The following is a 15,814-nucleotide window of genomic DNA, read 5'->3' as shown; positions in this document are numbered from 1 at the left end:
TTCTTGTGCTAGCCTAATTGGTTGGCGACATCACTGACCAGAGCGAGAGGTGGCAGTCATGTACCAAAAGGTTGGTTGTCGATCACTGTAAAACAGGAAGAAGAAATCATCATTCTTGCCATCAAATGGATTGACTTTCATTGGCTAGACATCGGTCTTACAGCTCTGTGAATGTTGGTGCCTGTACGTACACTACTGCACTACTTGAATGAAAAAATAGCTTAGCTGCTGAAAAGTTATTTTATTTATAAAGAACCGATGCTACCGCCACGCTACTGAGAAATGGTGTTAAGCTAGTAGCGTCACTACTTGTAGCAACGCTACTGCCCAACACTGCCTGTCTCCTTATGGACTACAACTCCCTTTAGGCACCACACACACACACCTGCCACGATTCTCCTTTGATTACTTACAGCTGGGATCTGCTAAATTACTGACTACATGGACTATATATACGGCACACTCACACACAGACATTGCTGCGTCTTGTTTGGTTAATACCCTGTAACATTACAAAGCGTTTCCTGGTTTAGTTTCTCTGTGTTTTGACCCTTGCTTTGTTTTATCATTTACCCTGTCTAACGCCTGTATCAACCATATGCCTGTTACCCGACGACATCTCTGAATTTCCTTGTTATGGTTCCTTGACTACGATTCTTAATAAAACCTGCACGTGTATCCTCACTAAAGGACCCATTGAAAATAAGAAAACAATATGTAATGATACATATTCATATGATACATACAGCTCCTCTGATTGGTCCACTGCTTTTGGGCCTGACAGTGATGAGCTGTGCTGCGTGTGAAAGTAAAGATCTTTCAATTTGTCATGGCATCTAAAAAAACACTTTTGCTCTCATGGCCAGCATTTAAAAAGACATGAGACGTGAGTATAATGGTCAAACAAATCTGTCAAGCTCATGTTTATATTGGAAAAACAATAGAAAAGTAGCACGTTGGAAAGTAAAAGGCATTCTGTGTGAACGGCCCCTTTGCCTGTGTGTCCATCGAAGTGTTTTGCGAGTATCCCTGTTGTATCATTATAAGTTGAAAGCCTTTAGCAGAACATTTGTTGAAAGTTGTGTGGTGTTGTCCAGCCCCTCTTCCTCTGTGATTGGACAGCTAGCTCAAAAGTGACAGATAGGTGCTGCGTTTTTCAACTTGCAATGATTAAAAAAGGCTCAGCACTGACTGTAAAAGTCCACTCAGCAACTCTCTCAAAAAACTCATTGCCACCATTGACAACAAGCAGAAATAAATGTTTACAACTAGAAAAAACTATTTGGTGGACAGAAACGCATCCTTATGGCTGAATTGATCGCTGTAACCCACAATGTAGGCCTTGCATGTATTTGTGCATTTTATATTTTTGCATTCTGTTTGTGTTGCTCTGACACTAACACTTCCGAGACGGTAGCTTGCAGTGGGGTTTCTATGTTCCTTTGTTAAGTTTTCTCGACCCTGCCCACACTTGTCAACGCTGCCAAGCTGACCAATCACAGATTTTGCAATATGCGCCGTCATGGCTTTTAGTTAAATGCACATCATGGTCGGCGTCAGCCACGGTGTATGGTATGCAACAGTGTCAAGGCTGTGATGGAGCATACGCGTGCACTCCATGCAGAGGTAGATTTTAAGCAATAACATTAAAAAACCTACAAAATATGAAGATACATGCATTGTAAAAATTTAACTCTTTCTGGGAAGACAAGAACCAAAATATTCCACGCAGAGTACACATTGAATACATAAATAAATACATACATACTATATATATATATATATATATATATATATATATATATATATATATATATATATATATATATATATATATATATATAAATATATATATATATATTTTTTTTCAATATATATAAGGGATTAATGCTGAAAAGCAATGACACCATTTGTAATGCAATACTAATGCATTTGTTATAGCAAAGCTTCTTCCCCATCACCCCCCAGCATTCCTGAATCAAAGTAATCATGAATAATATTTTGTGTTGTAAAGGCACAGCATAATCTCCAAACGATTCTGTCTGTACTTTAAAAGAGGAAGCCTTGTCGCATTTCATGAATTCCTAATCAGATACTAAGGTCTGTCAGCTTTAAGTCGTCAGGAGCCTTCACTATCAATTAGCCTCCTCATCAGCGAAAAAAGAGACTCATGCTAGCCGAAATTATGTCATTGGCCACGTTTTACGTTTGTGACAAGAGATTTGCAAAAGGAAGGCAAAAAGAAAGCCATATTACTGGGAGGTGTGGATATTACTATGTGCAGAAAGATGATGAAGAAGATGATGAAAATAAAAGCCCATTTCCATAAGGTTATGGTTGCAGTTAAGAAAGAAATAAGACTCATTTAATGGCTTTTTTGTTTTGCTTTTCCGTCTGGTCTTCTCTTTCTGTTTATTCCTTGCAATATTCCTTCAGACAGCAAGCTACACCACTGGATATAAAGTTTGCTGTTTTTATTTCTTTGGGTTTCTTTGGATGGTTTTTATTTTGTTGTGGTTTAGTGCGGTTTGATATGTTAATGGTTTTATTTTTATTTTTATTTATGAAAGTTAGTCAGAGTTAAATTTTGTGGCATGTAGTATTTATGGTATAGTATCACAGTACTTGTTCTTGTGGTTGGTTTTAGTTTTGTTTTGCTTATTCAATCATTATGTTTTATATTATTAAGACTTGTTTTTGTATGGTTTGGTTGTGTTACTGATTAGTTTTATAATTGTTTTTATATAATAAATTATTTTTCTATATCAGTAATATCTAACAATGTTAATTTAATTTACTTAAAAAAATTTTATGCCGGGGTGGCTTGTTTATTTTTTTCATTTATTTATTTACTAAAGCTAGTAAGAATTTAAATTCACATGTTGCATGCACAATGTGGTTCGGTTAAGGTTTATTTAATTTTATTTTATTTATTTATGTATCATGTTCCATACAGTACTTTTAATGCTTTATTGTAATGCATTATTGGAGTAATAAATTATGTCTTTTTGTTTTGTTTTGATTTGTTTTTGGGGGCTATGCTTTTAGTTTGTTTGTTTTTGTCTTGTCAGAGCAGATTTCCTTTAGTGTGTATGCCAGTTAAAATATAATAATTAAAGGATTTACTGAATAATAAATAAATTTAAAAAATCTAAATTTATTAATTGTGATAAAGCATTATTTTTGAATTCCTTTACAACCTGACTTCATTTTTTAACAACATAATTTTTAATACATGTTATTTTTTCATGACCTGGTACAATATTTTACCCGATATCTCAAAGTAAGCAGTAGTGAACAAAAATTGCTCTTTTCTGTGGAAAGCCAGCTCTCCTGCATGATGAGTGGAGAGAAAAATCAATACAAGAAGTACATCTGAAGAAGAAAAGATGACACATATCATAACTCATCCTGCACAGCACAATCTATTTGGCTCTAGTATATCAAGTTGTAGAAAGTGCTATATAACGAGGCGATTAGCACTATTTTTTCTTTTATATTACATGCTTCTTCCCTGTGACAGTGATGGAAGAAAAACAAAGTGTGTAGTAACGCCAAAGAGTATATACACAGTAGTGAGCAGTATTTGTGAAGCTAAAATTTTGTTTACCGTATGTTTCAGATCAGTTAAACTAGAATGGACATCACCTGGTCGGCCCAATGGCATTTTGGGAGGGTATGACGTGTGGCGGAGGACTCTGAAGCGGTGTGAGGATCTGCAGACCCAGCAGACATTTGCTCCTCAGAGTCGCTGCTCGTACCTGGAGTGTCCTGCTGAACAAGACTTCTGTGGAAAGACTTGTTATAACCCTGAGATGCAGGTAACAACTTATATAAAATCTCTGGTGTCCCCAAATTGTATCTGTGAAGTTTAAGCACCAAATACAGGTCATTCATGATAGCTAGTCAAATGTGCCCCATATTTGGTTAATAGAAAAGCATGGAACTTTTGGGTCTGTCCCTTTAAATTCAAATAGGCGAACTGGGCAGAGACCTTATATGCTTTTTTGACACTCCAGAAACAACAAATCTAGCAAATCTCACACAAACAAAACTGTATTAAAGTCGAACTAAAGTATTAGGGCTGGGACACACAAAGCCAGCGGTCGGCAGCTGGGCTTGGTTGGTCCATTGGACTGCATTAGTCAGGGGTGCATTTCCGTAAACCATCGTTTACCAACTAGGTTGCAAGTTGCATCGTTACAAACATAGTTAGTTGAATTGGTGTTTCCCAAATCCATCTTTCCAACGAAGATTCGCAAACTGCAATGCAAACTTGTACGCTTGCAACTACACTACTAGAGCTGTAGTTAGAAGCATAGTTCCTGGTTGTGTTCTATTCTCAGTCATCCCCCTTTGCTCTATTGCTTGCAAACGTTCCAACGTTTGAACTTAGGATGATAAAAACAAACATTAAAATAATTTCTCTTTATTTGCTTTCAAAGTATATTTTACATAAGAATTGTTATAATAATGACAATAATAATAATAATAATAATTTATTATTACAATAATAAATTAGTAATAATAATAATTTTTATTTTGAAATAATGTGGAAATAATGTTACTAAGTGGTTTCATATTTTAGAATAGAGTATAGCATATTCAAATATTTATTTCAATATTTGGAAAGGAAACATAGATGGAAACACGGATCTGCGACAAAGCTGTTACAGTTTTGGGAAACACTCGTCACTACATTGTTCTTTTACCGAACAATGCATTATACTATAATAGTTTAGCCACAAGTTACGTCGTTGCTTGGGAAATGCACACCTGGCTAGTTTGTTGTGTTCGACACGTCGCCTTTCATCTGGGTTAACACTGAATTCCATTTACCCGATTCAGCATGGCGAATTGGCATTGGACTGTCGGCTGAAGAGAACGCACTAACTGATTATTCAGCAATGTTGTAGTGAAGTGACGTACACTGTAATAAATGATTAGTTACTTTAGTTTATTTTAAAAAATTCAGTAATCCCTTTGACTTAATTTAACTTTTATAGTTATGCACATAATCAAACCTAATAATCATAAGGCAACTAATTTACATTCTTTTTTTTACTTAAAGTCAACTAGTTGCTTTTTACAGTGTAGCAAGTAAACAAATCAAGTCAAGAAGGAACACAAAGAGGCCAGCTGTAATCTTGATACATTTCTCAAATATTTCCAAACTAAATGGATTATTAGATTATCAGACATATTTGCAGGAGGGAATCCCCCTGACAATTACTGTAACAATGGTTCTAAACGCAGTTTTTTATGTTTTGCACACACACTTCAGAAGTTCTGACAAAACAAAACACCAAAAACTCAAAATATGTTGTGCGTTTTGACAGACGAAGTGCTGGAAATGGTTGAGTGGTTGGAAAAATGTACCCTGGTGTACTTTTTTGAGAACCAATAACTACATGTTCACAGGTACATATTGCTGTATTTTTGTGTGTAAAACCCAATGCTATGGGGAAGCACCACTGACCACTTACCTCCATATGACCGGCTTTTCCAAAATCTGCAAGAAAACGTTGATTCTCAAAAATGTAGTCATGGGCACATGTTTCATGTGCACCTGTGTTGAATAAAAGCCTTTAACAAGCTCATTCTTGAAATATGAACTGATTTGCAAGCTCTGTAAATAAAGTTATAGCATGATGTGTTGTTATTGACTCACCCTTCAGAAAAAGCATTGCACTTACGCTTGGTGAAGCAGTTCAAATTTAACACTTCTTAAACAAATTTCCTTCAAAAATTAAGCTAAGCCACAAGGTCCTTAGTCGCTTGAATGTCAGAAGTCACTCTTATTGCTACATCCAATAGATATGTTTTGTTTTGTTTTGTTTTGTTTTGTTTTGTTTTGTTTTGTTTTGTTTTGTTTTGTTTCGTTTCGTTTCGTTTCGTTTCGTTTCGTTTCGTTTCGTTTCGTTTCCAGCTGCAACAAGTTCATTTTTTACATTCGCAGAAAAATGCTGACCAAAAAAATTAGTAGATTGTCTTTTTTCACATTTTCTGTGTTGGTACATGCATCAGGGACCCAGCTATAGAACTAGAAGAAGTCTGATTTTCATGATGTTTATTATGTTTAGATCATTCATTTGCTTTGTAAACAATTCCATTAAGAAACAGTGACGTATGAGCTGGAGTGTCTGGTGTTTATCTGTGAAGTACAGTGGCGGTGATTGTTTTCAGTAAACAGATTAACTTGTCTTCTGCAATTGCTGCCATCCTGGTGTTATTGAAATACAGCCAACTTGGCAAGCAAACACAGGCCATACGTCTCCACCAGCTTAAATCAGACAGTAATACACCAGAGACAAGCACACAAAGAGAACACAACTCAGATAAGGACAAGAGCTCTCAAAGCCGTAAAGCAGTATAATAGAAAAACGAGGCTCACAGAGGAAACATGACACACTAATGTGAGAACGTGTTAATGGAGCTCATCCTGAATTCACTATTATCCAAAGTTGAACACCTTGTAAAAGGTGTTTTGTTCAGTTCATAATTAGTACTGATAGGAAATATCACATTAAATTGAATGTGTTGCAAGTTTAATCTCAATAGAAAACCACTCAAAAGAATGATTAACATATTCTCAAAGTGATTCAATACAATTCATATCAACAGGGAAAATCTAAGAAAGACCATTGTCTTTGTGTCTGGAAGGGACTGTCATTGTCCAATATAATATTTGAAAACAACCTTCAAATCCCCATGTTTTTAATACAAAAATTGATATATGCAATTCATTTGATTGATTAATCTAGTGGACTCTGAGGTTCCCTTGTGTTTTTAAAAATATTCAAAGGTTACATAATTTTCCATGGTTAGTACTCATAATTTCTACCTGAAAGAATACTTTAAAGCTTGACATGATAAGAAAGACAGACTTGCTATATACTGTATATTCATTATATAAAGAATAAGATCCCCCATTGTTTATAATAATATAATAACAATTCATACCTAATGAAATTTAAAATAAAATACCTGTTATAATAATTTCTTAATGAAATGCAGGTCTTTCTCAAAAATGTTGGTTTCCAAGAATATGTTCATCTCATTTTGATGTTTTTGATTGTTTAAATCAACACATGTTTTACTAAACGTGATTGCAATGTTTAAAGGTGCTTCTGGTGAATTCAGAAAGGCTTGTTATTAGTGACACCATTTTTTTTTTTTTTTTTTTTTGCAGTCTAAGGGTGCTTCACACCTAGATGTTTGTTTTGGAACCTGACGCGTTTGTCTCATCAGCATGGTTTGTTTAGCATATGTGAATCCAGCAATCGCGCTCTGATCCGTGCCAAAACATTCAGTCTGAGACCGCCTGAAAGAGGTGGTCTCGGCTCAGTTAAAACGAACTCTGAAGCGGATTGATTGTAGTGAAAAAGCAATACAATCCAATAAACTAACAGATCAGGCTATATCACAGTGTATTATGGATATGTAATAATCATATGTAAGGCTATGTGAAGAGAGAATGTATTTCCTTCTGATAAATGTGCGTTTCATGTGGAATACAAAATTGAAAGCATGCTGAAATATTAACAAGAGCTCTTGACAACTGGATTGTAGCTATGTATGAGAAAGTCTTAGCCTACCTCTCTAATTTATAGTTGATGACGATGTCTGTGTGTGTCACCATTCAAAATCAAAGTGCACCTTTTTGCTTATAATGTCTCATTTCTCATTGTCATAAATTAAACTATTGACGTATGACAGCTGAGTGGAATCGGTGGGACTTATAATAGACCGTTAAACTCTTACCAATGTGAGAGTTTACTCGCATGTGACTTGTTTTAACTGTTTTGGTCCATTTAGAAACTTTGCCATGTAAAAGCGAACTGCACCAACAACAAAATGCAACATTATAACAATTTGAATCCCTGTTTCAGAACAAATCACTCGATCCACAGGTGTTAAAGCACCCGACTCTATGTGAAAGATTTGTCTGCATGCAGGTTTTTGATTTTTAATCATCATTTAATCTCATAATTTTATCATATGCAATATCTCAACCATTTAGTGAATCAACAAACTTCTCTGAAGACTTCTTCATTCATTGTATTGTATACAGTATTATTGTAGGCTCACATTCCAATCTCCATTCAATCAGAATATTTTTTTTAACAATTTTAATCACTTGACAGATCTCCATATTCTACTTTCTCCCTCTGGCTAACATTACATTTTGAGGGCAGTTATATACAGTACAATATGCAGAAGCTGTTCTTTATGCTCTGCTTTTACACACAGTGCTTGTAATTCTCCGGAGTTTGATAAACCAGGTTCAAGCGAGTTCAAAAGTTCATCCCACTCTCAAAGGCACAGCAGAGGAGGTATTTACTGTATGCCATTTTTCTACTGGAAGCTGGGCCAGAAGGTAAGGACAATGTCAGTGGCTCAGGGCAATACAGATTTTTCAGACGCCACAAGAGTATCATCTCAGCGCTGGAGAGAATCTATCCTGCCCTGATTTCTCGCCAAAGTAGGCAGTGGAGTCCGGCTAAATATAGCCCGCCGCTGTGGAGCGAAGAGGTGGGCTGGATTTCTACCTGCGCCTCTGTGGGCCCTCAGGACCGGAGCGTTGCCACCTCTTAACTTCTTAATTGCCTCGAGGAGTGCAAAACTTTGTTGATAATGTATTTGAATTGCATATATTTTGTGCGTGTGCTCTATTGTTTCAGATTTGCTGCTCAGGGACCGTTCACAACTTAATTCAGTCTCATCAGTGCTGTGAAGAGCGATATATTCCTGCTTCAGAGGATTCAGGGAGTGTGTGTTGTGGAGGTCAGTTTGTCCAGCCTCTGTCTCAACACCAGTGCTGTGGTGGATATCACGTACTTGTTTCACCAGGTATCTACTGCATTCAGTTCTTATGTTATTTATATTTGTTATTGTATAATATTACAACATATATTTATGCATGTGTTTTGTAGGAGAGGTCTGTTGTCTGGACTCTGTGGAGCAGCGTGTATCAGTGGGTCTCGGGGACTCGTGTTGTGCTGGGCATCCTTTCGTCTCAGGAGTGGGACAGATCTGCTGTGGGGGTCGTCTGTATGATGGCTTCAAGTCCCAGTGCTGTGGAGGACAACTAGTCCCTAGAGAAACAGAGTGTTGTGGGGATGAAGAAGAAGGGATATCCTATGAACATGTGTCAGGTGAGCTTTTAGAAACATTCTTGCTGAAAAATGGTTCTGTTTTAAGTAGGGATGAACTGAATTTTTGACTGACAAAAATTAACGGTCGAAAATATAATTTGCTGTTTTCATCTAAGAGAGCAAAAAAGATAAAAGTATGAGGGGGGAAAAGACTCCTCCACAGTGTTCAACTCGCAGGTCTCATAGACTGATTTCACGCGGCCGCCATTTAAAAAGTGAAATTGAGGCTGTGGTGGGAAGAAATTCTGAAGTATCGCCTGAGTCACGCAGTAATGTTGTGTACCTAGCTGTAAATCTGATTAGCGAAGAGAAAGTGACACAAATTTATAATTTCATTGTCTTCCGTGTGACCTGGATAGAAAGTGAAAATAAAAAGAGATATCAGACCTTATTTTCAGCTAAGTTTAGGTAAATGGCACTAGTTAGCTAACATTATCTTCACCAAAAACACACGGTTTTGATGCCATTTATCAAACTCAAGTTAATGAACTGATTCATTTACTATATTAGAAGTGTCACAGTACTGAATTTCGGTACTGAAATTTATAAAAAAACGTCAATTTCCCACTAACATTTAAGCACTGTTGAAGTCAACACTGCTCATTTGCCATAGTATTCATCAGTGCTTAACAGAAATGGCTGTGATTGGCCGTGAAGGTCATCAGTTCACTGCAGTTCACTGCAGTTCACTTCAACACTGTTTACCGAGTGCAAACACAGGCGAGCGATCGACTGATGACTCGACTGATCTTTGCGCCTTTAAAACGCTTCAGTGTTCATGTATCTGTGTTTGCAGTGAAGAGCGGTCAGAAGTGTTTAAAAACGCACTCAGCTGCATTAAAATGTTAGCGGGGAATGGACTTTTTTAAAACGTGAGTACAAGGAATACACTATTACAGGTAACAGGAGGGTGTGCTGCAGATGACTGCATTGTTTTATCGCTCACCGGGTTTCATCGGCTGAAGCTGGGAAGTCCCCACAGTCTTTACCTAGTGCCATGAAGCCTAGGAGGACACTCTTAAAGAGATTGTTATTTTGTTTGAAGCCTAATATGCTTTTAATTGTTTAAATCAAACTTAACCAAATGATATTAAAGTGATGTTTACACCATTTCTGCATTTTAAAATCGGTTTGTAGTCCTCAGCATGTTGTTGCAGTGTTTACAGTGCTGATCTTATACTTCCGGGTTTCTTCCCACCGCAGCCTCGCTTTCATGTTTTAAAACGGCGGCCACGTGAAATAAGCGTATTCTAGACAAGAGGTGTCCAAACTCAGTGCTGGAGGGCCAATGTCCTGCAGACTTTAGTTTTAATCCAATTAGACACACCTGAACCAGCTAAGCTCTTTCTAGGTATTCTAGAAACTTTCCAGGCAGGTGTGTTGAAGGAAGTTGGATCTAAACTATGCAGGACACAGGCCCTCCAAGACCGAGTTTGGGCACCCTTGTTCCAGACATTGTCACTGTGTGGTGTGACGCTTCACTCAATATTCCATCTGTTTTTACATGTCTATGCATGTACCGCACATGCTCACCAGAAAAGCAAAGTCTGCACAAAAAAACCTGCCCACAGGAAATTTCTATGTAGTGTATGGTACACTTGTTTATCATTTTTACAATAGGACTATTATGCTGTAACATTGCAAAATGACTCTTGTTCACTGATCTGCTAACAAAAAAAAATCTGCTTATAATATTTTGATAATTATTAGAACACCTAACAAATCTAAACATTTTTTAATAATAATGTTTCATTTCATGATTTTTATGAAAAATGGATGCTCTGAGCATCTGTGAAGTGAGTTTTACTGTTTTGATAATGTCAGTATATTTCCTAAGAACTTCAACACATGTTACAGTTATGTGTTATAAAGATCCAGTGGTATTGAAAACAATCTGATCAAATGCGTTTAACTCTGGAGTTGTTTTAAAGAAGACTCTGAACTCTTTTACAGGGGTGGAAAAATTAATCGTTTCTACGGTGCTTCGTGATTCAGTATCAGTTTATTAACAGCTCAAAACCAGTTACGATTTTTTGATGGCTTTCTGACACAATTTGGTGCGGTAGCGTACTATGGTCAAGATGAGGGTGCGAGTAATTAAAATGTTGCTATTTGTGAGTTTGCTATAGGACAGTCTTTCACTCACACTGAAGATACAGCAGAACCTAAGATCCCTTGTCATTACAAAAAGTTCCATCTTTCACACACTCACTGAACAGGAAAACCCAATGCTGAACATTGTTATTGCTTATTTGATGCATGAGACATTCAAGAAGTGTTTTTTTTTTCTTTGAGCAAGTAAAATTAAAACTTTAGTTCATATATTTGCTTGTTTTTTTGTGCAATTGTATACATGAAATAAAACTGAGGATGCATATAATGGAACTGAATCAATAACATGATAATCATAATTGACCAGTGAAGCACACCTCTACTTAATTTAGCATTTTTATATTTCAATTATTGATAAAAAAATATATTTGGTTTGGTGGTTTACGCACCCATTTCAAATGTTATCACTTGATTGAGTGGGCCCTATCAGTGGTTATCAGCTGATAGATATGAGCCTGTAAGGTCCTTCTGCACCTACTGGTATGTGCAGAAAGCTGTTATCATCCATTAACATGGTTGTTTAGCTATACTAATAGAGAAGACTCAAGATCCAGAACTGTTTTTACATTACTGTAGTGGTTGGGTTTAGGGTTGAGGTGAGGGTAAATATTAATAAAATACAGCAAATGGAAAATTTAATAAATAATATAAATAATTCTTGTTAACTTCCGACCGCAGCCGTGTATGATCTACAGTATAGCTGATTAACCATGTGAATGGATAATAACAGCCTCTGAGCCTACCAGTAGGTGCAGAAGGCCCCTACTGGCCCATATCTATCAGATGATAACCAAAAATAAGGTCTACTCAATCGAGTGATAACATTTGAATCATTTATGTCGTTTTAAGGGTGGGTTAAGGTGTAAGGGATGGTCAATTGTGTAATAACAAATGTAGATACAGGTATTAATTAAAGATGTAATTACATAAAAGTATTTAATCAATCAAGTACAACATAAAAAACGTTTACATTTACACAATAAGTACATTGTAACAAATGATTCATTTCAGTGTAAGTACATATTAGTTAATACCACCTAATATAAAGTGGGACGCCATATTTTAGTACAGCTATAAATGAGCCTTATATGTGTTTTGTGTGTAATGGAAACAAGCTACTCCCACACGAAAACACCGCGTTATTGATGACACATAGTAAAAGTAACAGTTTTGCATGTCACACTTATACAACTATGCTTTAATCATTCATGTTTGTTGTCAGACAGCAGAGCAAAGAATTGTATCATTTAGACCTTCATTCTAAGCCTTAAATCCTCTCCTGAAGCAAAACACAAAAGTGTGGCACTACTAAACTTTAAATGGGCCAAAGCATGTGCGGCCACTTCATTGTGGCTAAGTTTAGCCCTCACTCCTTAGTGACTTTCTAATGACACTGTGGTGGAGTGTCAGAGGAGCTGAACCCTCTTGGGGTCACTCAGGGTCCCCCGCAGCGTCCCGCTAAAGTGGGCACCTGGGCACAGATGGGCTGGATGGGCACTAGCCCTGATGTCAGCCATCTTTGTCAGGCTGGATGATGGAGCTGAGTCTATCGGAGCACCAGCCAGAGCTGTGCCAAGCCCACAGCAGGCTCCCAGGATGCAACAGAACTAATGGCCACCATGAGGTCAGTGGCACCAGTGTATTTATCATACAAACACACTCTATAAGTCGTCAAGTGGCTCCGGTGGCATCCTGGGATTGGCTCCAGTAATCATTTTCAAGCTTTGCTTAATCACCCTGCCCTCTATATACAGTTTTTCGAAGCTGTCTCACACTTTTTTAAAGAAACTTAATCACTTTGCTAGTTTCACCACAAACCTAAGGTTCTTTCCTTTTTATTATGTTTTGTAATTGTTTTTTTTTTCCTCACAAATAATGAGTTCTATGAAATGCATGCCATATAAAAAACATGTACTGTCACATTCACATGTTTATACCTACTGTATATGTGACTTAACTGTACAAACATTTACATTTAGTAATTTTCCTTTTGTCCAAAGTGACTTTCAGCAAATCAACACATAGAAACTATACACACAGGAAGTGCTAATTGTTACATGCATTCAGAGTTTGCATATGTTTGGTATCACTTTAGTATAGTGGCCAATTCTCACTATTTACATGTGGCATATTAGCCTGAATATTATTAACAAATTGGCTGTTTATTAGTACTGTTTATTATGCTGATACTGTCATCCTATTTAAACATTTTACTATTATGTCTTCTTAGACCTGGGGTTCGTTCTTCATACATGGATTAATCAATTAGCTGGATATGGATACTGATGATTTGACACAATCCAGGATCGTTTCGTTCTTCAAAACTCATCTGAGACTTGTTACCATAGCACCAGTTCTGGTAGCTCAAACCTGCTTGGGAGCAGGTTCATTTTATATAAACAGGATTAGATCAGGTCAGTTCAAGCAAAGATAATACTGAAAGTATGTACCAAATGCTGATAATTTCTTAGTAAGTACATATATGTTTCTATATTTGAATGTATAAATAATATGTATAAGTTTAAAATATATATTTAAAAAATGTATGCAATCTGCACTCCGAAATAAAAGTACAAAGACTGCCACCTGGTGGTTCAAAAAAAATTATTGATATGATCTTTTTAGGTACAAACCTGTTCATGCACAATATTCAACTTTTTTTTTTTTTTTTAAAGGTAATAATTTATATAGTCAAGCCTGTGTTTTGATCACTAATATGCTGGTGATTGACACCTTTACCATTATCAAAATGTTTTTTTTTTGATGCAAAATTAATTTATACAGTTATTCCTTACGTCGATTAAAAACATTTGAGTAGGCCTATAGGCTACTAAATGTTAAACTAAATACATTGATATGCATTGATATACATGATGAGTACGACACATGAAAGTGTAAAGCCTGCAGCTTACAATAAATGTTGAAAGTTATTGCGTGTCATATTTAACAAACCGTTTACTGATATTTTATGTTATTTTGCTCACATGGTTAATTGAATATTAATCAGATGATGTCATTACGCTGCTGTGTTGTCAGCCAATCGTTGCATTGTTGATCATGATTTTGTGGATCGATAGATCTGTCCTTCACAACACACGCAGCAATCTCAGATCAGTTCATCCAGACATTTTAATTTGATTCGCAAACTTGTTTGTAGAACCAAATTAGCCAGAGTTATTAAGATTAAAAGATCCAGGATCTGCCAAATCATCTTAGGTCATTTAAGCGAGGTACGAAGAACGGACCCCAGTTCTATCTCCTCCTAGGGCTTAAATGCTACAAGCTGTAGATTTGGCCTAAAGTTCTGCATTAGATTTTGTTTCTTTATCTTTTCAGATTTATCAGACTTGTAGTTTTCCAATAAATATTTTTTAATCATCACATTTGTAAAAATATGGCAAGCCATTTTTTACTTAAAGTTCACATTTTTGACTGATATGGCAAGTAATTTTACATAAAGTCCATTTTTACTGAAATGGCAGATAACTTTTACATGTATCCTTTTTACGCTTATTAAGCTTTATATTTTCAATAAATTTTTACATAATGTCCTAGAAATGTCATAGAGACTGTCTCATAGAGATGTCTGGGTTGATTTATATCACTCATATTGGCAAGAAGCTTCACTAAGCTCTCAGTTGCCCCCTTAGCAACAAAACAGACTTACCTAGCAACCATTTAAAAACAGCAATATCTGTACATCAGAACATCGTAGGGACTTGGGCATTGGCTCATTTGACTCATGCTAGCTAGCAAAATGAGACTTAAGGTGTACTATGCATGGGTACAATGATTAGCCAAATGTTAACAACAATTAGCTTCATGCTATTAACGATTATCTAAGTGCAGTAACATATGCTAGAAATGCCTACTAAGTATTTGGATTTGATCAAACATGTAAACGAGGGTTGCCATTTAGCATCCCAGTTTACATTAGCAACTGCTTAGCAACCCTCTAGCAATGCCATAAACATTTTAACAACTGTCTAGCAACCACTTAGTAACTGATGTGCTTCCAGTCAAATGCCATTCCCGGTCTTAGTACAGTCACATCTTTCTCAAGCCAACATCAAAGTTTGTCAACGAACTTTAGGTTCCAGTTTATTTTAAAGTACATATTCAGCATAATCGTATTTTTCATCCATCTACATCTATTACTACCTTACAAACTATTCATAAGCAGCAAATCAGGAGTTTTTTGAAGCAAAAATCATAGTTATTGGTTGGCTAGCAAACATTTTACCTTAAAATAAAGTGTGGCCATATGTTGTGTACGAATTAAAGAAGAAAAGGTTTGGGAAATACTAAAATGAAAGAAAAACTATGAACATGTATATACAGAAAGTGCTCTTTCTTTACGTTATTTCAGAAGAAAGCTGAAGCATTTTCACATCGCTCTTCCATCTTGGTGAAGTAAGGCAGATGAAGAAGTCATCGCTCATTAAAGAGAGCATCCTGGGGAGAGCATATGTTATGATGGATAGTACCGTTAGGATAACTAAAGGCCATTTGCCTGGTAGCCACACCGCTGGTGCTTGGTGCTG

At 36.3% G+C, this 15,814-nt stretch overlaps 1 protein-coding gene across 2 annotated transcripts in view; it reads left to right on the top strand.

Annotated features, from left to right (window-relative positions):
• Positions 1–15,814, top strand: part of ush2a (Usher syndrome 2A (autosomal recessive, mild)) — a 412,815-nt gene that overhangs the window by 257,602 nt on the left and 139,399 nt on the right. For both annotated transcript variants that reach the window (XM_087290677.1, XM_087290676.1), the window contains exons 48-50: positions 3,623–3,821; positions 8,685–8,853; positions 8,937–9,158. In XM_087290677.1, the coding sequence (XP_087146803.1) occupies positions 3,623–3,821; positions 8,685–8,853; positions 8,937–9,158 (590 nt within the window). The remainder of the gene's footprint in view (positions 1–3,622; positions 3,822–8,684; positions 8,854–8,936; positions 9,159–15,814) is intronic.

Source organism: Danio rerio, chromosome 17, assembly GCF_052040795.2.
Source record: "Danio rerio strain M-AB ecotype USA chromosome 17, GRCz13ab, whole genome shotgun sequence".
In the NCBI taxonomy this organism is placed as follows: Eukaryota; Metazoa; Chordata; class Actinopteri; order Cypriniformes; family Danionidae; genus Danio; species Danio rerio.
The sequence above is the reverse complement of the archived record's forward strand: the minus strand, read 5'-3'. Positions and strand labels throughout refer to the sequence as shown.